The sequence below is a fragment of the Mus musculus genome, chromosome 19, assembly GCF_000001635.26.
Source record: "Mus musculus strain C57BL/6J chromosome 19, GRCm38.p6 C57BL/6J".
NCBI classification, from domain to species: domain Eukaryota; kingdom Metazoa; phylum Chordata; class Mammalia; order Rodentia; family Muridae; genus Mus; species Mus musculus.
Window position 1 is genome coordinate 42,170,342 of NC_000085.6, and position 24,694 is coordinate 42,195,035.

The 24,694-nt window shown below is 49.2% G+C and overlaps 1 protein-coding gene across 2 annotated transcripts; it reads left to right on the plus strand.

Moving 5' to 3' along the window:
• Window positions 1-225: 225 nt before the first annotated feature.
• Zfyve27 (zinc finger, FYVE domain containing 27) lies at window positions 226-24,252 on the plus strand. Of its 2 annotated transcripts, NM_177319.3 has the most exons (13): window positions 226-444; window positions 1,205-1,402; window positions 7,048-7,118; window positions 8,948-9,149; window positions 11,161-11,256; window positions 12,318-12,430; window positions 13,087-13,223; window positions 13,777-13,848; window positions 15,279-15,299; window positions 15,464-15,608; window positions 18,856-18,902; window positions 19,181-19,262; window positions 20,042-24,252. In NM_177319.3, exons 2-13 carry the CDS (start codon window positions 1,206-1,208, stop codon window positions 20,104-20,106), a joined length of 1,248 nt encoding a protein of 415 aa, NP_796293.2. In that variant the 5' UTR covers window positions 226-444; window position 1,205; the 3' UTR covers window positions 20,107-24,252. The 2 variants fall into 2 exon arrangements, with proteins under 2 accessions (NP_796293.2, NP_001158003.1); NM_001164531.1 differs by lacking the exon at window positions 15,279-15,299 and having other exon boundaries at window positions 226-327.
• Window positions 24,253-24,694: the final 442 nt, after the last annotated feature.

Here is a 24,694-nt window from a genome sequence, read left to right on the forward strand (position 1 = left end):
TAACTGTCCTTGCTGTAATGTTCCGGAGCTAGGCTGGCTCCCAGGTCCTAGGACTCCCGGGCATTAAACGAGTCATCTCTTGGGTGGCAGGAACAGAGTTAACCAGAAATTAGCCAAGGAGGGAAGAGTGCGCAGGCGCAGTATCAACGCGCTTGCTCACCTGCGCTTGGGTGGGAGGAGCTAAGCCCGGAGGCCGGACCCAAGGCGGGACGGGCGCGGTGACGTCACGGGCGCGCCACCGCAGAGTGAGTCGCGTCCCGGAAGCGACGGCGGTGGAGGGGCAGACGGTTCCCGGGTGGACCTGCGACTTCGGAGCGTCGGTGGGAGGTGGCGTGGCGTGGCGTGGGGTGGGGCGGGCCTGGCCTGAGGGACCGCTCCGGGGCTTGGTGGCCCTTCTGTCCCCCTGGCCGTTCCTGTCTCTTCCTTTCCTGGGACAGCGTCCGGGTAGGTGACGACCGTGACGCCCCAGCCTCACTGTATTTATTTACGGAGCCTGGCCCTCCGGCCCTCCCACCGCGTGTGGGTCGCCACCTGCAGGCACAGCGACCTTAGGCGTGTCCTGCCCTGCGCGGCCTCAGACAGGCTGGTGGTCTGGGCCTCTGTCGGCACTGACCTGCTAAGCCTGTCTCGCGCTTGCTTGGGTTCCCTTTCTCCCTAGCTCGTCCTGTCGAGAGTTTGGGGTCCAGTCGACCCCTTTCCAAGTGATGAATGGGAGCCAGGGTTAAGAGCGTGATAAGAGTGTTGTTAGGAGAAATTCATGAACCTCTGGGAGCCCTGGTAAGGGTCTCCCAGTGTACACTGGCGCGTTCATAAAGACTTCCCAGGACAAGATGGTCCCCCTTACCCTGACACCTGAAGGAGGAGCTAAAGATAGGAGAAAGATGTCACAGGACATCTTTTCTCTTGGCATTACCTACTGCCTTCTTTCAACAACCTGGTTATTAATGGTTTATATGCTCTTGAAAGGTCTGTGAGGGAAAGGAGCGTTGGAGGGGCTCATGAAGAGTGATAGGCTTTATAGCGAAGACATCCCCTTCACCCTGCTACTTCCTACTTCAGTAGGAATAAAATTTCTTGCAGTGTGAGATGGGTATTCGCGTTCACCTCTCACAGTTAACCTTAGGAACCACACGAACTGTAATGCAAGGGGGAAATGTGTTGTAGTCTGGAAGTGCATCGTGAGTGTAGGGATTTACGATTACAGAATGCAGACTTCGGATCGGGACCTGAGTGGGCCGGAGGCGAGCCCCAGCGGGATGCCTGAGGTTCTCTCTGAGTGTCCACCTGCCCCTACCAAGTCAGCAGCGTTTGATCTCTTCAACCTGGTCCTGTCCTACAAGAGGCTGGAGATCTACCTGGAACCCCTGAAGGATGCAGGGGACGGTGTTCGATACTTGCTAAGGTACAGACTTTAGGGTTCCTTTGTTCTTCCTCTGGGCTCTCCTGTCTCCCTGGTCTTTAGCAGTTCTGGCCAGCTAGGCAGTAGTTGGGCTATCCTTTCTGCTCTAGCGATGACTAGTTCTGGGGAGACTTGTGTGACCTTTAGGTGTATTCAGGTCTACTTGTGTTCCAGCGCTATGCAGGGAAGGTGGGAACTGAGAACCACTTGGTCTTCATCAGGACTGTAGTTGGATAAGCTCCTCTTAGGGACTGCTGGAAAGACACTGGCCTAGTATAGCTTAGAGCAGATGTAGGGATTTTTTTTCCCTTTTCTCTCTGAATATTAATGTAATTAATATTAAAATCTTGATTTTTATTCTTTTGTATGCATGTGGCGTTGTGTGCAGGTCAGAGGGCAGCTTTTGGGAGTTAGCTCTCCTTCCAGGGTGGATTCTAGGGACAGACACAGGCTTGGCAGCAAGCACTTTACTGGCTAAGCTATTTTGTTGTTGTTGTTGTTTTTGTTTTCGAGACAGGGTTTCTCTGTGTGACCCTGGCTGTCCTGGAACTCACTCTGTAGACCAGGCTGGCCTCAAACTTAGAAATCCTCCTGCCTCTGCCTCCCAAGCGCTGGAATTAAAGGCGTGCGCCACCACTGCCCAGCTGGCTAAGCTATCTTACCATCAAGTTATAATTTTAAACAAACTCAACTACAAATACCTTTGAAAAAACGAGATGCCATTTTCACTGTTACTTGGGATTATGGTTTTCAATTTTTTTCTATTTTTGCTTCATTTTTTTAATCCTCAGTAATTTTCTTCCAGCTTCCTTTCCTTTCTTTTTGTTGTTGAGATAGTGTTTCATTGTATATATCACAGGCTAGTCTGAAACTCATAGTGCAGGCTGCTCTCAGACTTCCAAGCATTCTGTTGCAGACTTACAAGTACTGGGACCAACTTGCTTTAAAAAATGTTTTTGTTTTTGTTTTTTGAGCCATGGTCTTATTATATTCCTGACTGGCCTGGAACTCATAGAGGTCTGTCTGCCACTATCTGGAGTGCTGTGATTAAGGGCATGCGCCACTATGCCTAGCCTGTCTTGTTTACATTAAAATGTTTGTTTTTTCCTTAAGTGATTTATCTTTGTTTTAGATTTTATGTGTACGGCTGTGTTGTCTGTATATATTTATATGCACCGTATGTTTGTTTGGTGTCCTTAGAGGCCAGGAGAGGTTGTCAGATCACCCAGAACTGGAGTTACAGATAGTTGTGAGCCTCTGTGGGGGTGCTAGGAACTCAGCCTGCGTCTTAACTAATGAACCATCTCTTCAACTCCTGCCTTGATTTATGTTAAAAAGTATTTTATCTGGGAATATGCCTATAATCCCAGAATTTAGGAGGTAGAGATAAGAGCATCAGAAGTTCACAAAGTAGCTTTAGCTTCATAGCAAGTTTGGGGCCAGCCTGAGCTATCTAACACCTTGACTCAAAAAAAAAAAAAAAACAAAACAAACAACCCCCCCCCCAAAAAAAAAGAACAAAACAAAAAGCCTAAATTGCAAATAAATGGCTTTACACTTCTGATTACTTAAATTTATGGTTTTTTGTTGTTGTTGTTGTTGTTCTTTTTGATTTTTTGTTTTTCCGAGACAGGGTTTCTCTGTGTAGTCCTGGCTGTCCTGGAACTCACTCTGTAGACCAGGCTGTCCTTGAACTCAGAAATCCACCTGCCTCTGCCTCCCGAGTGCTGGGATCAAAGGCGTGCGCCACCACGTCCGGCAGCTTATGTTTTTTTTAATAAAGGCCTTTGATATTATCAAAATAATGTTATACTGAATTAAAAGTAATTTTTTGATATCTTTCTCTGGTGAGTTCCCACTTTTCTATTTTTTTCCAAGGATGTCATGGGCACTTGTTTTGCACCTCCTGTCAGGTTCCTATCTGGCACTGCATTTCATGTGGTTTTTATCTCCTATAAATCTTTTTCAAACTATCCCAGGCTCTTGTTTAATGTACTGGCTTGCTGAAGTGACTGGGCTCACTGTCCTACAGAATTTCCTTCTGAGAATGGTCTGCTTAGCTGTGTATAGCTCTTTAACTGGAAAGTTAGACTAAAAACTGGACTTCATTCAAGCTAAAGACTTTCTTTTCCAAAGGAAGTATTGTGTCCTGAATGTGGCATGACTCCCAAGAATCACATAAAATTTGTGTCCAAAGCAGAAGAGGGGAGAGTTGTGTATGTGTATACATCAGAGGACAACTTGGAGAAGTTGACTCTCTCCTTCTACCAACCACATGGGTCTCAGAGATGAGATTCAGGCCTGCAGGCTTGGCTGCAAGCATCTTTACCTGCTGAGCCATCTCACCAGCTCAGAGTAGGTTCTTAAGTTGGAACCTGTGGACAGGTTTAAGGGTGAATCCCCTGAAGCTGCAAACAGAATTGTGTGTTCTTGCATGCTTATTCATGATAAACAAGCCTCTAGTTCCCATCAGATTGTTTTAAAGACATGCAGCTGCTTTGGGTGCCAAAGAAGATGGTAGGAGTGGACTGTGTTACCTTGAAGGGTGCGTTTGAGTCTGTATCCTTGTTTCAGTCTAGAAGTAGGGGACCACTTCTAATTATGATTTTTTTTCTTTGAGCTCCCAGGCGAACAAACCTGGTACACCACTTAGTAGTACTCCTTGACAAGGCCGTACAGTCTCACCCACCCCTTGTGACTGTATGGCAGAGTCGAGAGATGGGGATAAGTGCTCACAGCTGTGCTCTCTGCTGTGAGATCCGTGTGCTCTGAGTGCAGGACGTAGGAAGGAGGAGAGGCCTTTCTCTCTTTCCTTAGCCCATGAACTTTGACTTTCCTAGAGAGCTGTGGCTGTGCATTCTGCCATTCTTACCCTGTCTGTCCCCTCTGTTTTGCCATTTCAGGCAAAGCACACAAGTTACATATCCCCTGTTCTCCTTTTCTCTGCTGACAGAGAAAAGTGCTTCTTGGCACACTGACTTTAAGGTTTTCCATGATCTGGAATCAGGGGTCTGAGGCTATGCGGAGAGCAGTGTGTCGCTGGATGGAGGGGGAGCTCCCCCCAGCTGGAGTCTCTGGATGCTGGCAGAGGGATCACTGGTCTGTGAAAGTGGCTGTCAGATTAGTTTATGCTTTTGATTGTTCTTTTTTTAGTAAAGAGAGTTAGACTGAAGAGGGACCTAATCTTGGAGTTTGGCTATTGGGTCTGGAGCCACAGTAAAATTTTAAGACTCTTCTAGGATCAGCTGCTCCACTTTGTGGGTCTCCCAGGATCAAACTGTCAGTAAAGGCGTTAGGACAGGAGGATGGCTTTGGAGGAGAGTGCCTTCACTGGAAGTGTGATGGTTTCACTTCTCAAACAGGGTTGAGTGTAGACCTTTCTTACTTTCTTTTCTTTCTTTGCTTTTCTTTTCTTTTCTTTTTTAATTTGTGTGTGTGTGTGTGTGTGTGTGTGATTTTACCTTTACCATAATGGCAACCACCTGTGGTTCTGAGACTTGGTGAAATGTGTATGACTGGATGAGAAAGACTTCCTCATAATCTTCAGCAGAAGCTAAGAGCCCTAGGCCGGGGAGATGGTTCATTTGGTAAAGCGCTTGCCGCACAAGTGAGATTACCTAGTTTTGGATCTCAGCACCTACATAAAAAGCCAGGTGTAGTGGTGTGTGCCTGGGGAGGTGGAGACCAGAGGACTCTGGGAACTTCCTGATGAGTTAGCCTGGCTGAGTTGGTGAGTTCAGGGTTCAGTTGAGACCCTGTCTCAAAACATAAGGTGGAGAGCTGGAGAGATGGCTCAGTGGTTAAGAGCACTGACTGCTCTTCCAGAGGTCCTGAGTTCAATTTCCAGCAACCACAAGGTGGCTCACAACCATCTGTAATGGGATCAGATGCCCCCTTCTAGTGTGTCTGAAGACAGCAACAGTGTACTCACACATAAAATAAATAAATCTTAAAAAAAAAAAAAAGGTGAAGAGTGATTAGACACATGCACAAAGTAAAAGTCCCATATTAACTAGTTAACTTAGTAGTTGTAGATTTTAAAAATTAAAACATAGGAAATACACTTATGAGCAGGCAAGATGGCTCACTGGGTCAGGCTCTTGATTCCAAGCCTAAGGGCTTGAGTTCAATCCCAGAAGCTACACAGTAGAGGGAGAGAACTGACTCCGTAAGCTGTCCTCTGACCTCCACATGTGCACACACTGGTGCACATTCGTGCACACACAAAATATACCAATTAACTTCTAAACAGAACATACATGCCAGTTCTGAATGCATCGTTTGCCAGCAGTGGATGTGGTTATTTTTTTTGGTCCTTGTTTCGCTCCTCTGATGTCACCGTGTGTATATGACTGAGGAGAGGGTATCAGTGGCTTCATTATTACTGTCTTCTTTTTTGTTAGCTTGCTTCTTTTTACTTTATTTTCTCTATGAGACAGGATCTTATGTAGCCCATACTGACTCCAACTAACTGTGACTGTGGCTGACCCTGAATACCTGACCCTCCTGCCTCTGCCTCCCCATGCTGGGATGACAGGCGAGGACCTCCACACTGTGGTCTACATCTGTGTTTGTAGTCAATATAAAAGTGTCCCTTTCCACAGCCAAGCCAGCAGCACTGTCTTGTCCTAGGAGAGCTGACTGAATTCTTTCTTCTCTCGTTGGGGACTTGAGTATTGCCGTTTGGTGGTGGTGTGTGGTGGGGACTGCATCTCTTTTCAGTTCACACTGGTTGTGTTTTCTGTGTGGCAACAGCATTTTGTGCTCATGTTAGAGTTTCTCCCCCCCCCCCCTTTTTTAAGCTAAGGTCTGAGCTCAGGACCCTGTGCTTGCTAGAAGTGCTCTATCACTGAACTAAATTTCCAATCCTTCAGTGTTAGTATAGTATAGTAGGTAGTAATTTTATCCTTTTGAATGATTATATACTTAAAACAAAGTATGATACATTCTCAGAATTGTAGAAGTAAAGAGATAAAGTAACAGGTGGGGAAGGAAGTCCATGTTGTTCTTTCTCAGCTTCTTTGTTGGTGAGTACTTTTATGTTTTTTTGGTTTTTCTACACAGGGTTTCTCTGTGTAGCCCTGGCTGTCCTGGAACACACAGAGAACTACCCACCCCTTTCTGTCCTGAGTGCTGGGATTTAAGGCGTGTACTACCGCTCCTTGTCCCTGTTGAGTTTTTGTGCAAATGGTAGACTGGGGAACTTAGGAGGTTTTGTTTTTTCCCCATATCTGTTGTTTTCTGTGGTCCCGCAAGTGGCCTGGGGGTGTGTTGATACGGTGTTAGGAAACTGTGAAATAGGATAAGGGAACCTGCTAAAAGAAGAACCTTGTCACTCAGTGCCCTTATGTGAGAGAGAGAGAGCGCCTTACAAAACACGGGAAGCAGCAGTGACCAGGTTTCTCAACAGACGTTAGAAAGCCTCTTCCCTCTGGAAGAAAGTTCTGTGGGTCCTCTAGTTTGGTCACCCCAGGGCTACTGTGTGACCACTTTGTTCCTCTGTTAACCTCCTGTCTTACAGATCGACCCATGTGCATTTCTCCTGGGTTTTTTTGTCTTCTCGTGTCCAGATTGGGCTGTCTGCACTGCCAGGCCTCTGTGAGGCTGGAGGAATGGCTGTCTTGTGATCAGAACTTTCTGTGTTGTAGGTGGCAGATGCCTTTGTGTTCCTTGCTGACTTGCCTGGGCCTCAACATCTTGTTCCTCACTTTGAACGAGGGTAAGGACTACTTCTTGAGGCCAATGTGTTTTTTCAAATGAATGTGGGGGAAGAGCCCTGAGGTGGGCTCAGTGGGAGGGACTACCTCTTTGCCCCTTCGCTTCTTCCTAGGTCTGTTTGGTGTTGGAACACAAGCTCTGTGTGACTTTGGGCACATGATGTAGCCCATCGGTGGAGACTATCTTCCTTATCTCTGAAGGGAGGCTAGCAGCAGTCTTTGCTCATTGGCATCATGAGATGAGAGCATGTGTGTGTGTGTGTGTGTGTGTGTGTGTGTGTGTGTAGCTCAGCTCAGTGCCTCACACAGATTGTAGCCAGTACACTATGGCTGCAGTCTGTGTACTGCTTGCTCCCTTTGTGGTACATCCACCTTTCCCATTTTGCTTTCCTACCTAATTTAGGGGTCATTTGTCAACAAGACACGGGGTAATGGGATCAGGAGGAGGAGAGGAGGAGAATTATTTTTCCCCATATCTGTCATTTTCTCTGGTTCAGCAATTGAGCCTCGATGTGCTGGGTGGCCACCAGCAGTGGGGAGAGGCTCACACAAAGCTACGAGGAAGATGTGTGGCTAGGTGGTGACTGTAGATGTCCCTGGTGACAGTGTCTCCTGAGGACTTCTGTTATGTATGCTGTAATCCAGCCCTTTCAGGGTTGGAATTGTCAGGTACTTGTAGATAAAGCACTGTTCACCCCTTCCCCTCCAGGAGCTGAGTGAAGGCTCCAGGGCAGGATGTTCTGAGGAACTAGTCCTTTATGTGTTCTTAAATCAATCAATCAATCAATCTCTCTCTCTCTCTCTCTCTCTCTCTCTCTCTCTCTCTCACTCACACACACACACACACACTTCTTAGTATCTCATGTTTTCTGTGGACATACGGAATCAGTGGGTTGAAAATTTCCCCAGTTCATACAAGATCACATATTTTTAGATTTTCTTTTCTTTTTTTGAGGCAGGGATTCTCTGTGTAGCCCAGGCTTTCCTTAAATTTACCACATAGCCCCAGTTTGCCTGGAAGTACCCATTCTCCTGCCTCAGCCTCTCAGATTCTGGGGCTACAAATGTAACCACTGTCGTAGCCAGCTTTATTTTTCTTAGTTGGATTTTTCTTTGATTATATCTCCTAGGATTTCAATATTGTGTCACAGAGGAGACGTTTCTGCTTTGAGTGTGTCTCTGCCTCATTATCAATCCTCAGGACCCCTATGTTATCCACAAAGCCAAAGGAGAGGCTTCCAGTCTGCCTTAGTGGTAGAGAGGGCTACATTTCTATCATTGGGGAGCTTCCAGCCACACCCAGACTGCAGATGTGAACATCTATTCTGTGTGTTGTGGCATTTTCTATTTTAGTTTATGGGTATTTTGCCTGCATGTATGTCTGTGTACTGTGTATGCACAGTGTGTGTGAAGGCCAGAAGAAGGCGTTGGATCCTCTGAACTGGATTTACAGATGGTGGTAAGCCACCGTGTGGGTGGCAGAAGTGAAGCCCAGGTGGCAGAGCAGCCCATACTTTTAATCACTAAACCGTCTCTCCAGCCCCTGAGACAGTTCTTAATGTGCTAAACAAGGCTGGAGTTCCTCTGTGCTCACAGGTTAGAGCTGACTTCCTCAGAGGAGACAGTGAGAGAGACAGCCACAGTCCATGGTGTGGGATAAGGTCAGTGAGGGAAAACAGAGCTGGGGTGAGCAGGCCATGAGCGGGAGGTCTGGAGTCTTCTCACCCACAGTGTGATCACATCAGGCCTCTGAGCAGGCCTAGAGAGGAGAGGAAGCAAGTGGGCGTCAGTGGGCAGGCGCCCGGGCCTCATTGACTGTTTGATCTCTTAGGTGCGTGGTACTCCATGGGTGCCTTGATGATCTCGGTGCCTGCCCTACTGGGCTACCTTCAGGAGGTGTGCCGGGGACAGCTGCCAGAGTCGGAGCTGATGCGGAGGAAGTACCACAGCATAAGGCAGGAAGACCTGCAGAGAGTTCGCCTTTCCCGAGTGCACCTTTCCCGCCCTGAGGCTGTTGCTGAGGTGAAGAGCTTGTAAGTATTGCAGGGAGGCCAGGAATGTCTGGGAGCGAGCCAGCGCCACACTACAGACTACCTATGCCACAGGCTGCACTCGGCCTAATCTCCTTACCGGCCCTGAGCAGAGACGCTGTTATTATCCTCCACTTACAGAGGAAGGCAGAGGCTTAGGGAGCTGTGACTGAGACTCCAGGTTCAGCTACGTCCACAGCTATGTTCTTTCCCCCAGAGACACCAAGAGGGGTCTTGCTTAGGTACCGCCTTTGCGCTTCAGCCCTACCTCTTCCACTTCTGTGCAGTGTTGGAGAGCTCAATTTTTTATTTCTCTGGTCCCTCATCTGTCAGACATAGTGCTTGGTTTACTCAGAAAGTGCTTGTGACAATGGCTTGAGTGTGGAGTATCCAGGAATTGTTCAGCGTTAGTTATCATTACCAGACTAAATATGACGTGGCTGGCACTTTGAGGAAGCAGTGCTAAGACTGCTGGGGACGCTAAGTGTGTCAACATCAGGGGCAGCGGGCATTTCCTGAGCCTTTCCTTGGATCAGGCTCCGTGGAGGCTTTTGACATCTAATAGTGGTGATAACAGAGCCCTGAGTCCTGGGAGTGAGAGAGCTTCAGGTGTCTGGGGATCTCACTCCCACCCCATCCACCCAGAAAAAGAAACTTCTTTTTTCTGAGACAGGGTTTCTCTGTGTAGCCCTGGCTGTCCTGGAACTTGCCCTGTTGACCAGGCTGGCCTCGAACTCACAGAGGTCTGTCTGCCTCTGTCTTCCAACACCCTTTCTGTTTACTGCAAACATTGAGCATTTATTTCCTGAGATCAAGGACATTGTCTATGTATTCCCAGCAGAACGCTCAGAATTAGGGCATTTATATTGATGTATTAGTACTGTTGTCTGCTACATAGTTCATAATCACATTTGCCAGCTGTATTGATGAAGTTTTTATATTGATTTCCCTTGGTCCAGAATCCGATCTAGGATCATGTATTACATTGAAGGTTTTTTCCTTCCCTGTAGTGCTAAGATTCAATCCAAGACCTTGCCTGCCAAGCACCTCAGCCCTCATAACCTGTGTTCTGTTCATCTGGGGTGAGCAGTTCTGGGGTGAGACCTGACATACTTGATACAGCACAAGCTCACTGTGTTGTTTGCCATCTTGTTAGACTGAAGGGGTACATTTTGAACAGGACTAAAAGTGGAGTATCATAGTCCATATCAGAGCCAAATGAGGTCAGGAAACACTAACTTTGGTCACTTGCTTAAGGTTTGTTTCCCTTTGGTTCGTAGTAATCTGTGGAGAGACTGTGAGACTGGAATATCTTGTTCCTCGTTAGCATTCACTTAGGTGCTGTAAAAAGCCATTGGTGGGTCTTCCCACATCAGTTTCTTTCTGGCATGGTTGAGGTGGCTCTCTGCTTACCATTCCATTTGCATTTATCTTCTGGCATTCTGCAGTGAGGAAATGTGATTCTCATTTGTTATCAGTATGAATGCATAGATTCTTATTTCACTCAGTGGGGTCTGATCTATCACAGTCCTTCCTTCCATTTTGGAGTGTTGTGGGTTGGCCCCTGGGACCATTTTGAGCTGGTTTTGTGTTCTTCCATCATATTCCAGTCATTTTTCTGTGCCACCTTACTGTATGGCACAACAGAATATTCACATTCGTCTTACACTATCCCTGCTAAGCTCTAGAAGTAGCTGTGTTTCTGAGCCTTTTGGTAGTAGGAGAGTGGTGCCTCCCAATTGTAATATAATAATAATAATAATAATAATAATAATAGCAGGGACCTGAGCTGCTTCACTTCAGCAGGGTTCTCCCGAGGCGGTTGGAATGGGTTGGAGCATCTTTGCCAGGCCATCTTATCCCTTAGCAGTATTTACAGATGGTGACCACTGCTGGCTGGCTATGCTTGTGAACCCAGGTTCTACTTTCTTGTAGCTTCTGTACTCCTAAATTTGTGACTAGGTTGGTTTGGAGGGAGCAGGGACTCCACTCACAGAAGCTCCTGTGTCTGCAGCTTGATCCAACTGGAAGCCTTCTTGGCCCGCCTGTGCTATACCTGCGAGTCAGCCTACCGTGTACTTCACTGGGAGAACCCCGTGGTGTCCTCACAGTGAGTAGGCCCCTTCTTTTCCACCCTGCCATCCTGTAGTAATTGAGAGTGGATCCCTCCTGTCTCCAGTGAAGCCAATGCCTTGAAAAGGCTTCTGCCCCACCTACTTCAGGGGAAGAGTACCCCATGTCCCTAGGGTGTGGGTCTGCACATATGCTTTTGAGCTCTAAAGGTTGCTTAGGTGCCTTTTAAAAAGATATACAGTAACAGTACTGTAATAATATATATAATAGGTTGTAGTTGCTGCTAATCAAACTGTGGTCTTCTGCAAGAGCCAAAAGTGTCCCAGGCCAATGAGCCACCTCTCTAGCCTGTATATGAGATTTCTTTCTCTTGACTAATTACATCATAAGTGGTTGCAACAATGTCTTTGGAGTATAATGTGGATTGTGAATGACTGAAATTTATGAAAGTGTTCTGTTTCATTACTAGCCCTACAGTGAACATTTTAATGGACTTTAGTTTTAATTTTTTTAAAATTTCAGGAATTAACTTAAAAGATAAGAATACTGCATAAATGAATGAGGTTTTCCTATGTCAATAATGACTGTAACTAGGTCTATCTAGGCTTTACTTTGTGCCCGTGCTCAGAAGTTCCTGTTATTGTCTTACTCTTTCTAGTGACCCCGTGAAGTAGCTGCTGTTTTAACCTTCGCTGTGTAGATGAATGAAGTAATGCTTGAGAACTAAGGCACTTGCCATAGAGACAAGTGCCGGTTTCAGGTTTCAGGCCCAAGTCTGTGTCTAGACCTCAGAGCCCAGACCCTGGAGCCAGTATGTGGGCTCCCACTTGAGACACAGTGTAGCTTCACTGGTCTCACTTGATGGAAGCCAGCGATGTGGTACTTCTGTGTGCTTTCACAGATGTTCCACACTGGTTTGCTTGGCAGGTCTTGTCAGTTTGTGCCAGAGCTGTGTCTCACCAGGGTGCTCCCCACCATTTCCCTTCTGACTGACGTTGGACTTTGTGTTCACCCAGGTTCTATGGCGCTCTTCTGGGCATGGTGTGCATGCTCTACCTGCTACCCTTCTGACTGACGTTGGACTTTGTGTTCACCCAGGTTCTATGGCGCTCTTCTGGGCATGGTGTGCATGCTCTACCTGCTACCGCTCTGCTGGGTCCTCGCCCTGTTAAATAGCACACTCTTCCTGGGAAATGGGGACTTCTTCCGAGGTAAGCCCCGAGAGCCAGAGCCCGACAGCTGGGTGGGTCCTGGCCCACTCAGAGGACCTGTTTAGCTTTCCTGCTCCTGTCTGTTTGCTGTGCTTGCCACCAGGGGGCAGCTTCTCACTCGGCTGTCTCTGGGAGGGCTGCTGCTAGATCTCTGGAAGTGTGCTGAGGTTGGGGGGCTGACAGTCCTCTAAGGTGGCTGCCTTTAGAGGGGTCACCTTTCCCTTTTAAGACAGATACATCACTCTTATTGATATGGTATCTTCTAGAAGATAAGGAAGGGATCTTTTCCCTAAATTGCTACCTACTCCTGCACTGGAGCCAGCTAGATTAGCTGCCACATCTCAGTGTGACCCCTGCGTCTGCTCTCTGACTTCTGGATGCTGGGCAGTCTGGGGAGGCCTGTGCCCGGATGGTTGCTTGCTTTGTTTCCTCTTTCTGTCCTTAGTTTATGGACCACTCACTGAATTGGATCACTGGCCGACTCTTTGTAGCCGTGGGGCAGGTGTGATGGAGAACACTTCCAGAGTACCACTTATTGTGTCTCTGTCTAGGAAATTCTTCCTAGGTTTTTTTTTAAGATTAAAGGTGTGGCGTGCTCCAGCACACCACTCACTGTGTCCTATCACCTCCAGCCCTGTTCTCCATTCCCTTGGCAGTGGTGTGTGAGTACAGGGCCTGCCTGCAGCGGAGGATGAACCCCCGGCAGGAAGAGTGTGCCTGTGAGAGCTCAGCACTGCAGGGGGCCGGAGGGAGGGGCCTGCTGGACAGCTCGCCTGCCCCCACACCCACCGAGGTGAGTGCCTCCCCACTGGCAGGGCCTGTTGCCTGTCTGCGAGGGCCTTTCCCTCCCTCTTATTCTTAGCGATGTGTTTATGAGGCACAGCTTCTGGGCCAGAGCTGAGGGCCTTCTGCCTGCCTTGTCTCTGGGATGCGTCGTCATATGAAGGGCAATGGGAACAGCTGCCTGAGCTTTTCTGAACACTTGCTCCATGTCCAGTGCCTCTTTAGGTGCCCTGTGGGGTGTGCCATAAGAATGGTGCTGAGATAATTCCCTGTGGCAGGACAGAAGGCTAGACACAGAGTGAGTGCCAGAGGCTTTTAGCTAGAAGGTAGGGCTTGGTTGTTGGCTACTGTAGGTCCAGCAGTGCCTTGTTCTGTGGCCTGGCCTGTGGAGTTGGAGGGTCCTCCTTGATGTAATTTTCATCTTTCTTGCAGCTATGCAGTTTTCATGGGGATGGGACCTAGGGTTTTGGAGCCTAGCCACTGGCTGTCAGCAGGTGGCTCTCTACTATAGGGACCAGGATTGCCAATCTTCCTCCATTTTGCCAGAGAATCTTTCTTCCTAGGACCTCACGCCAGGCAGTGTGGAGGAAGCTGAGGAGGCTGAGCCAGATGAGGAGTTCAAAGATGCAATTGAGGTGGGTGGCCCTCTCCCAGTCCTCTCTACTGACCAGGCCAGATATTGGGTGGGATGAGAGTTGTGTGTGTGTGTCTGTGTTTTTCTAACATCCACATGGGAGGCCAGAACTCACTGAGCTAGAACTCACTGGTTGAAACAGTACCTCTGGCTCCTTCTACCCTCATCTGTCCTGGATGTCCAGGCAGGGCTGGCTCTGCTGGTTTGCTGCAAGCCACTGTTGGGTGTTGGTGATTTGTCACCTGAGTTGGAGGTCATGATGTCGGTATGTTTGCGGAAGGCTCGGCCTTGTGTCTTGGCCTTTCTGTGTACTAAGGTCCATAGATGTCCCTTTGGGAGGTTGGGGAGAGTGGTTACATGGCTAAGCACTAGTTCAGGGAGAGTTCACAATCTTGACTAAGACAGTGATTTAGACTGGTAGTTTGAAGATGTGTTTTATTTGGCTTGTATACTTTTAAAAAAGAATCCTTTGGGCCAGTGAATAAAACAGGGCAAATTTTAGTTAGAAATTTAGATAGAAAATATACACTTGCAACTTTCCTAGTGTCTCTGAGTCTGCAGCAGTCACTATAGCTGAGGGCCATGGTTTCCTGTTAGATAGTCACATGGGCTAGCAAGATGGCTCAGAGGGGAGAAGTGCTGGTTGCTAAGCCTGCGACCCGAGTTTGATTCCCACAACCTACCTTGTAGCAGGAGGGAACTGACTCTGCCCTTCATACATGTCCTGTGGCACACACATGCACACACACAATAAGTGAACGTAGTGAACCCTTCATACATGTCCTGTGGCACACACATGCACACACACAATAAGTGAACGTAGGTGACTCATGCTGCAGTTCTCGAGTTGTCCTGCACTCCTGCCCTCCGCTTACTGAGCCTCTGACTGTTGTCCCTGTTCCACTGCTGCTTGTCATTTATGTCCCCCTGGAAAGTGGGAGGTTGTTTGCGGAGCAAGAGTCTTGTGAATGTAACTAGGCCCTGGATGCACGGCTGACTTCCTCCTCGAAGGCCTGCCTCACCCATTTCAGTTGTGAGTGCTGTAGACTTCCTCAGGTTGATAATGGTGTAGGCTGAGTCTGGAGAGAGTGCGATGCTATGGTGGGGGTTTTCAAGATTTTTCTTCATGACCCAAGTAAGGAACACATTTTTATCTCCAGCCCTGGTTTATCCTTTGCTCTGTAATCTGTGGAGCTAAGGGAGACTTAGCCCAAAAGGCTGCTGTTAGGGCTGCTTCATTTTTTACCCTGTTCTGTTGAACTGTGTGATGACCTGCAGGAGTAGCATCGGCTTCCTGAGAGCATGCCTGTTGATGTCCCCTTGCGGGACGTGCTCAGAGCTCATCAGGCACAGCTGTTCCCCTGCCCCCTCCTGCTTCTCCCTTCCTGCTATCTCTCTGTTTCTTCTTCTTCCCTGCACCCTGGGAGGCAGGAGACCCACCTGGTGGTGCTGGTAAGTAGGAGCAGGGTGAAAGGGACGGGGCCGGGCTGGGCAGGCTGAGCCCCACTGAGTTAGCTGTGCCACACTTGGTGGGGCCCACCATGCCCAGGTACCTTCGCATGCAGGGCCTGGGATGTTGTAAGTGACGGGCAGAGTGGAATAGGCTGTTCTCATAGGAGGATGAAGAGGGCACCCCGTGCCCAGCAGAGGATGAGCTGACCCTGCAGGACAATGGATTCCTCAGCAAGAATGAGGTGCTGCGCAGCAAGGTGTCCCGGCTTACAGAGCGGCTTCGCAAGCGTTACCCAACCAATAACTTCGGTATGGCCAAAGAAATGGTTTGGAGGTGGGGGTATGGTGTTAGGGCTGGTGGGACTCATGGAGTGGGGGAACATCTGGGCCACAGGGGCAGAATCCAAGACTTGTGGGCACTGGTAAAGCTCTCCGTGGAACCTTGGGAAATAAATATGTCTCGGAAATATGAGTGTGGAGTGAGTGGTCTCTTCATGTCTACCTCTCATTATTGAATATCAGTTGATAGGAAGACAAGGTGCTCATAGGCCCGGGCTGCAGAGAGCTGTGGTCCTGAGGCTGTAGAGTGACTGCTAATTGTAGCTCAACTAGTGTCCTTGGGCAAATCATGCCTCAGTTTTTACCCTTCTGAAAGAGTAGTGGTGGTTGAGTTGTGGATTTTATGACGGTATATGCCAAGTCAGCACAGGTCCTGCCTGCCTCTTGGTACCTGGGTGCTGTTTATGTGGGAGGTGCTGGTTGGTCTTCTGGATGCCTGAGAGCCCATCCTGGTCTTTGTGGTCTGGCTTTCTGCAGTGAAGGGCACCTTCTTCTGGGCATGGTAGTTTTTTTTTTTTTTTGTTTTGTTTTGTTTTGTTTTGTTTTTTTTTTGGCACTTCTAGCCAAAGTTGTAGTTTGGTAAGCTAGTCTTTTCTTAGGGTTGTGGGTAGGTCAAGATCTTGAAGGGTGTGTTTGACTCTGAGCCCAGGTTGGGACCCTGGCTTTGATTTGGAGCCCTGAGAGCAGAGCCAGCTAAAGTCCTGGTGAGAGCCTACAGTGGCTGCTTACTGAGAGTCACTGTGGCCTTTGGATTGTGTGTTTCAGTGTTTAGTGAGTTCTAAGTCTGTGAGTCTGTGGAGGGAGGGGAAATCCATGGATTTATCTTCAGGAACTTGAGGGGCCTCTGTGGCTTGCCTTCTTGCCCCTTACTAGTGTGGTTATCTTTTCAGGATTAGATGTCCTAGGCCTGCTGTTTGTGTCTGTGTTTGTATCCCTGGGTACACAGAATCCCTTTTACCTTTGTTGACTATTGGCTTTGGTAGGCACGCAGGCTCAGGTCCTCTCATAAGCTCACTCTCATTTCTCTGGGGGATGGGTAGGGCGAGACAGGCTCTGGGCCCAGGAGCAGGTGGGGTCCAGATGCAAAGGGACTACTGCTGTTGGTCCAGCAAGTGACAGTTTGTCTGTGCAGTGTAAGGAGAGGCGGTGAGAAGCTCCTGTTTTGCAGAGGGGTAACCTGAGGTCACCCAAGAGCTTCATCTCTCAGGGGGAGCTGGGCTTCAACTGCAGGTCATCGGATTCCACTCTGGGTCCTGTTTGCCACCTCATCTGTCCTGTGACTTCTCTTAGCTCTGATGTTTAGGAGTGCCTTGTATAGTGTCAGTCCTGTCTTCAGACCTGGGTTTTGGGTCAGATTCTCCCCACCTGGATAGGCAGAGGCCATACAGGTGTCTGAGGGTGGCCTTTTTTGCTCTTCCCTGCCTCTCCCCCTTGCTGCAGTGCCTATGTCCCTTTGTTAGTAGGGCCTGATCTCTACCTTGAGGGCAAGTGTGACAATTCTGCTTCCAAGATGTTGGCCCCTGGGTCCAGGTTCCCAGATCAGCCTTGGGTAGGCTGCTCTGAGATCTCTCTTAGTCCTTCCAGACTGCTATGAGAAAATACACCATGCTGCATGCTTCATAAATGAAGCAAATGCGATTTCTCACCATTGCTGAAACTGAAGTCTAAGTTGTGCCAGCACAACTGGGTCCGGGTAATAGATGGCACCCTTTTGCTGGCTCCTCCGGGAGACATGACAAAGTGCTGTCCAGGGCCTCCATTATAAGAGCAGTGTTCTCATGAGTGCTCTGCCAGTCACTCACTAAAGGCCCCACTTTGTAATACCATTGCCTAGGGATTAGGACTCAATATATGAACTTTAGGGGACCTTCCATTCTGGCTGTCAGTAGATGACGTGGGTCTTTGGGAGGGATGAGATGAAGGCTTCCTCTGGAGCCTCCACGTGAGTCTTGGTGGAGCTGCCAAGGGTCCAGGCACCCCTGTCCTAGAGATGACTGCCCTGATGGCTCCTGCCCTGCCCTTCTCTCTTCACAGTAGGGTCACTAGGTGAGTCGAGGTGGGTGATGTGGCTGAGAATGGGCAGAGTGGCTAGGCTTGGGAGGAGCAGGACTGTTCTCTGTCACTGTGTGACCTGGTGTCAGCTCTCAACCTAGATGTGCATGGGGACTGTGCAGTCCTGGCTCTCCATCTACTTCTGAGGAGCTCTTGGACCTGGGCTCTTTGTCCTGTCCAGGTTCTGTCACCTTGCTGAATAGGCTGCCTTCCTCTGTTCTTGGTAGAGGAGCCATAGTCAGTGAGCACGTTTTCTTATCCCGCTAGCATCCTGGAGTTTGTGTTCTCTCTGTCCTTTACATGGCTGTGAGAGGTCCAACAGCAGAGATGTTTGCCTCAGATACCTCAGCCTTGCTCCCCTGGCTCCATAGTCTATTGTCCTTGATCCCAGGGAGCGTCTTTTAGCAAGAGCTGTGGGCAATCCTGGCTGACTAGGAAGGAACTTTGGGACTGTTACGGGCAAACATGTTACCCAGGAGTCACAGTTGTTCTTTCTGCTGCTGCCTGCAAGGTCATAGCAGGCCCCAGAACCCATCTCTCATCTCTCCTCCATCCGCCCCAACTGCCAGTCGTCACCCGAGCGGCTCTGGCACAGTCTGAAGCTCCTCTGTCCCCCTGTACTTGTGGCTTTGGAAGGCTTGTGTTGCTGCTTGCCACCAGTGCTTGAGACCCTGCCCTTCATGTCATGTTGGAAGGTGCCCTGTTTCAAGCTTTCTCTTGGGATCTTCTGATGACAGAAAGGAGTTTGTGTTTCTTGGAGGCGTATCTGTCCCTCACTGTGGACAGATGTTTGGAAGGAGACATTATGAAAAGGTCACATCTAGTAGGCTTCATTGAGGATGCTGGGGTTCAGGTCCATGTTGGCTTGGCTAGATTTCAGGGGGGAGATTCTCTGGTTGTTCTTTGATAATCTGCCAAGCTTGTGAGTGTGTGTGGCACTTGGTGTTGGGAGCGTGCAAGGACTCAAGCTGTGTGTAGCTTGGTGAAAGCTGCTCTGAGGAGCTGGCACCTTTACTTATTTTAAATACACATATTGCTCTCTGCACCCAGCTAAGATGCTGGGCTGTGCCTGGCTGGGTCCTGAGTGGCCCAGTTAGAGTCAGGAACAATTTGGGTTGAGCGGCCTGGGTTGGATCGTAGCTCAGCTGCTGCCTTTGTCTCTCAGGGAATTGTGCAGGCTGTGCCGCTACGTTCTCCGTGCTGAAGAAGAGGGTGAGTCTGCTGCTGTTTGCCGGGGCAGTGTGCTGTGACTGGGGCTGATGCACGACTTGAGGAGAGTCAGCAATGGAGTCTAAGCCCTCATTCGAGTCATAGGACCAGTGCCCTCTGTTTGCTAAGGCCCACACCCTTATCAGCCTTCTGTTGGCTGTTTTGTCCTGTCTCATCCCACCCACTGAGGCCCCTCTTCTGTTGTATAAAATTGGAGGGAGCACTGGGGTGTCAGGTGCCTGAGGGTGGGCTCCATCTGACACTGTTGTTCCCGTCTACAGCGGAGCTGCAGCAACTGTGGGAACAGCTTCTGCTCGCGGTGTTGCTCCTTCAAGGTGCCCAGGTCCTCTATGGGAGCCACAGGTGAGCGAGGAGGCCAGAGAGGCGGCCTGTGGGAAGGACTGAGGCTGCCCTGCATAGAGCAAGACAGCTCCCGAGACTCCTCTTTCCTCCCAGAGGAGACCACCTGGTTGAATCTTATTTCATTACCCCAGGTCCACTTTTAACAGAATCAAAGGAATTTCTCTTCCTTTCCTAAATGCTGTGTATGTTTGTTGTAAATGAAACCTGTAGATGAGCAAAAGGAAGTCCTCCCCTGCCCCTGTGTTCCTGACAGGCAGAAGGGAGCATGGATGTGCACATGTAGGAAGCATGAGCGTGCACATACAGGAGCGTGGATGTGTATTTGTGCTCTTGACAACTGCGGTGATATCTTACTTCCTGCCCTGTGATGTGCTGCAGTGTGGGGCAAGGCTTTTTGCCAATCTTACAAGTAGCACATGCTTGTTAACTATAAAGTTTTGAGGTTATTATAAAGAAGAAAGGAAGAGAAAAATGATCCTGTAATCTTACCACCCAGAGATTTTTTAACCACTGTTAAAACGTTTAGGGAAAATTTCCTCTGGTATTTTATTTTGTTGATGCCAGAAGAATTTCCAATGCATAGAACACCTGGGAGAGGCCTGCTGTTGGCGTCAGAGCCACAGTGCCCCAGCGTGTCTGAGGGAGGGAGCTGGGTCAGGGAGGGTGTGGGCCGGGCCGTGGGTGGTCTGTCTCAGGACTGGGGAGGCTAATTCAGTACTTGGCACCTTGAGCCTAAAGGGTACAAAGAACTGTCTCACTGAGTTTTTCTTTCTTTCCAGCTCCTGAAGCCCAGAGAGAGACTGTGTGTGTGTGCGCCTCCTGCAATCAGACCCTGAGCAAATGAGAAGAGAAGCCAGGCTCCAACTGTCCTGGGGCCAGCAGTGACCCTACTGTCCCAACTCTGGGCCTCTGAGGCCTGTGCTGGGCAAACGTAGCCTGACAGCTAGGTCCTTCCTGCCCTTCCCCTGCTGCCTCCAGCTGGGCTGGTGATGCTCTAAGGCCCAGGGGGAGAGGAGCCCCTGGGGTCCCGGCTCTTGGTTCTGCTCTATCCTATACCCTGTTAACTCAGGGCTAGCGAGGGAGTGTCCACCAGAGGGCAGAATTGAGCACAGCCTGCTCTCATCTGGGCTCTGGTCGTCAAGGTCAGGCTGGCTAGACCTTAGGATCCAAGAGACTTGAGGTTGGAAAAGAGGTTCTTCCCTGTTGGGTACTTGTCAGTCTCTCAGCCCCAGAGAGCCTGCGAGGGGACTTAGAGCTCCATGGCCTGCCTTTGCCTTTTGAATAGCCTCAGGACTGGCGTTCCCAGGTGTCCCAAGGAGAGGGAAGGTGAGGGTGCTGCTCAAGTCCTTCAGTGTCAAGTGGATGGCAGGATGGGGAAGCTCTGCTTACAGAATCTTAACTCCCATGGTTCTCTGGTGTCCTCAGCCCTGCTGGGGTGGCTACAGGACCCTCACATCACTCTTCCATCCTGCTCTGAGTCTAGGGCACCCCACCTTTCTCCCACTGCCACATATCTCTAGCCCTTATCTCATGGAACATGCGGCCAGGTGAGTGGAGCAGAGAGACTGCAAGCCTTTGAGGTCCAGGGACGTGTAGGACTGCCCGGATTTCAGGGCTGTTCCTGGAGTAGAGATAGCATTGTAGGATAGGGTCAGTCACATGGCCAGTTTTATGTTCCCTCTGACCTGCCAAGGGTGCTGTGCCTCTTCTTAAGCCATGAGCTGGCTCAGGCCCCTTCCCCTGGAGCTTTTTCAGAGTATTTATTTATTTATTTCATGGTTCCTGAGAGCACGCAGCACAGGGTAGGATGAAGAAGACAAGGGGCTTCTGCCTGAGACCCTTCTGCAGTCATGGACTGCCCTTGGAGCTGATCTTCAGGAACTGTTTCTGCTGCCCAGTCATGGGTGTGGTGCCCACACCTGAACCATTTGAGGTCCTCCTTGCTGATAGGCCACACACACACAGCAGTAGAGCACTGAGGGTTTGGCAGTGGGGACCAAGCAGGTGAGGTGTACTCCTTTGTCCTGGTGAGAGATGCTCACCTCTGCGTATTTATACTGTAGAGCAGTAGACAGGAACGCTGTGGAGAATTGTCAATAAAAGGCCCCATGCTTATGGTTTTGTCAGGTCTCCTAGTGCTGTTCAGGTCTTTCATGTTGCCCAGGGTGGGCTGTAGGTGGGCTTTGCACACCTCCTGTGGCAATTCGTGAGCCAGCCAGGCCCAGTGGAAAGCTGTGCCTTATCAACAGGAGGGGTGGGCTTTATCTTGTGACCAGACCCACGGTCTTGGATTGAGGTTGGGACCAGAACTTAACTATAAATAATGCAGGCTTCAGAATGGAAAGGTTTTAGCTAATCCTCTGGGAAAGACAGAAAGGCCAGCGCTGCAGGAGGCTGAGAGCTGGTAAGCAGGTTTCTGGTGGGGTGAGGTGCAAGTTGGCCCTGTGATCAGGCTAGGCTGGAGCTGGGCACTGCACACATTATGTTAGCGCTGGCACCAAGCTCATGAGGTAGGCTCTGTTTTCCACATGGTAAGGCCGGCAGTGCACAGCAGCAGCACTGTGAGCCAGCTCTGAGCTCAGCCCCACCTACCAAGGACCCATGTGCTATCATCCTGTAGCCTTTAGAAAGAATGCACATCTGTCCTGTGTCCTTATAGCAAAAGCCACTGCTGCCTCCTCTTCCTCCTCTCCCTCCTCTTCTTCCACCACCTCCTTCAACAAAGAATGATTTTAACTTTTTTTTTTTTTTTTTTTTTTTAAGGTATCAGGCCATCTTATTGAAAGGTGACTGTGTAGCCGGGCGTGGTAGCGCATGCCTTTAATCCCAGGATTTGGGAGGCAGAGGCAGGCGGATTTCTGAGTTCAAGGTCAGCCTGGTCTACAAAGTGAGTTCCAGGACAGCCAGGGCTACAGAGAAACCCTGTCTTGAAAAACCGAAAAACAAAACAAAGCAAAAGGTGACTGTCACTGCTGAAAAAGGCTGGCTGTAGTCACAGATGTGAGACAGGGGGCTTGCCTTTTTTGTTTCCTGGAGGTCCCTGTGAGAACAGGTGGGGAGGCTGTCTTCAGATGCAGGTTCCTCTTAAGAGAGCAGAGCTAACAGGGTTCAGCAAGGTTGGTGATGGTGTCACCATGGAGCCTGTGGTACAGAGATCTCAATGTGGAATGATAGACAGCTTGCACGTTGTAGAATTGGATGTCTGTGTCAAAATACACCTTCCAATTTGCTGGTACCCAGGAACAGAGACAGAGAGCCAGGTTGTGTTAGAGTCCTGGCATGTGGCAGGGCAGGTTTGGAACTCTGGCATCTAGCCTGACTTGGGCTCAGGTCTGTTGAGTCTTTTGTGGTCTAGTATGTGGATGTCTTCAGAAGGTCTTGGCAGACCTGGAATAGGTGATGATTTTGGGGTGTTTTCTGTAGCCCCTGGGGCTGAAGCCAAATGAATCTCCTTTTTCAGAGATCTGTGTCTCTTCTCACAGCTGGCCCTGTTCACAGGTCATCCTGCCAGGGACTATACCTAGCCAGTAGCTCATGTCTTACAGTGTCACAGTTTGTCTAGTTCTTGGATATTCTAAATAGGTAAATAGAGGTACTGGGGTGGGGGGTGTTAAGTTCCCCACCCAAAGTGGAGTGGGAAACACTTGTGTTACAAGTGTTCATAGCAGCTATGGTCTAAGAAGCCTTGGGTAAAGGCCATGTTCTGGTCCCCACTCTCTAAGGAGCTAGCCACTGAGCTAACAGACTGGTCTGCCCCACCCCCACCCTCTTAGCACCATCCCCCTTCAGTCTCTACCAGAACAGAAGTGGCCTTGTGGCTGGAGCCCCCACCTTCCCTAGCTCCCAGTGACCCCACCTCCTGCCAGCAACACCCCAGCAGCACATTCCATTCTCTGGCACTGCTGGTGGCTGGGGATTCCGGGCTCCTTTGGCGGTGAGCCTTCTTTGGGGCTCCAGCAGAGGCTGTTTGGGCTGGGACACTAGGCTCCAGCCACACACATTCCAGCAACAAACACCCCCCACATTAGATTTCCCAAGGAGTGAACTTTAGCCAGGATTACAGATGGCTGCACAGTTGTGGGATGTGAGCTTGCTTTGTGCAGACCTGAGGCTGGATGCTAGTAGGGGTGAAAAGGAATGGGTGGGAGCGGCAGGCTTCTCTGCTGCTGCCTGGGCTCTTGTAGCATCACGGAAGCAGCTGAAGGCAGCCTTTGAGATTGCCTGTCCCGTCCTATCTCACCTCTGTAGAAGGTGGTAATAGTCCTCAGACTTTTAAGCTGTAGGCTGTGATTCCGTGTGGTATCCCGTAACTGCATGTGAGGATTGGGAAAAGTTTGGTGACAGTAAAAGGCTATCAGACACCGAGCAACTAAAAAACAATTCAAAACCAAACTTGAAAATCAGTTGGAGGTGTTTGTGGAGTCCTGTCCTGAGCATCGCAGTCTTGGTTCTGAACACACAACAGGCACCCTGTGCCCTCTGCCTCCCCTCCTGCCACACAGCCAGTGAACACTCCTTGAATCACACAGATGTGAGACCACTGCATATTGTGAACTGCAGTGTTTTTACTGTCCAGTCAGCTCCTGCTTTTACAGGAACACAATGGCTTACAGAAAATAAGGACATACTATTGCCCTGCTTGCATGTAAATATCAAAAAAGTACATCTTTGCATCACATTATATTGGAATACTTGATTTTAAAAATTAATGTTTGTGGACTAGTGAGATGACTCATTAGGTAAGTCCTGGTCACATGGGCTGGACCCCTGAATTTGATCCCTGGAACCTGTGTTAAAAAGCCTGATGTGTTGCGTCTGTAGTCTCAGTGTTCCTATAGCAAGATGGGAAGAGACAAGAGGATTGCTCTGGAGTGTGCAGGAGGCTGGCATAAACCGGAGACTGCCTCAAGAAGATTGAAGGACAGAAGCAGTTCCTCTGGCATCTACACTGTAGCACAAGTAATAACAAAAATTAAAAAAGAAGTGGAAACGGCTGACTTCAGTTTCATAAATTTTTTTTTTTCAGTGAACTTTGACTTGGATCAGGGATCAGGATAGAATTTCAAACAATTTATGAAATGTCTCTAAACATACTTCTGCCATTTTGTACTCTCTGTGTGTCTATATGCAGAACAGCATTCTTTATTTTTTAATTTAAATTTAATTTTTTTGTTTTTTGAGACAGGGTTTCTCTGTGGAGCCCTAGCTGTCCTGGCACTCACTCTGTAGACCAGGCTGGCCTGGAATTCAAAAGATCCACCTGCCTCTGCCTCCCGAGTGCTGGGCATAAAGGTGTGCACCACCAATGCATGCCACAGAACAGCATTCTCAGCACTGGAGATTATAAAGTCAAAACTGATCATCTGTAAGAACTGAGTGCTGTGCATCCTATGCTATCAACCACTCAGCCAAGGTTTAATCCCTGTGTAAAT

Excerpts from the sequence above, each read along its gene's own strand:
- Zfyve27 (NM_177319.3), top strand. The coding sequence starts at position 1,206 with ATGCAGACTTCGGATCGGGACCTGAGTGGGCCGGAGGCGAGCCCCAGC. Across the intron at positions 7,119-8,947 it reads GTTCCTCACTTTGAACGAGG|GTGCGTGGTACTCCATGGGT; the intron begins GTAAGGACTACT and ends TTGATCTCTTAG. Across the intron at positions 9,150-11,160 it reads GTTGCTGAGGTGAAGAGCTT|CTTGATCCAACTGGAAGCCT; the intron begins GTAAGTATTGCA and ends CTGTGTCTGCAG.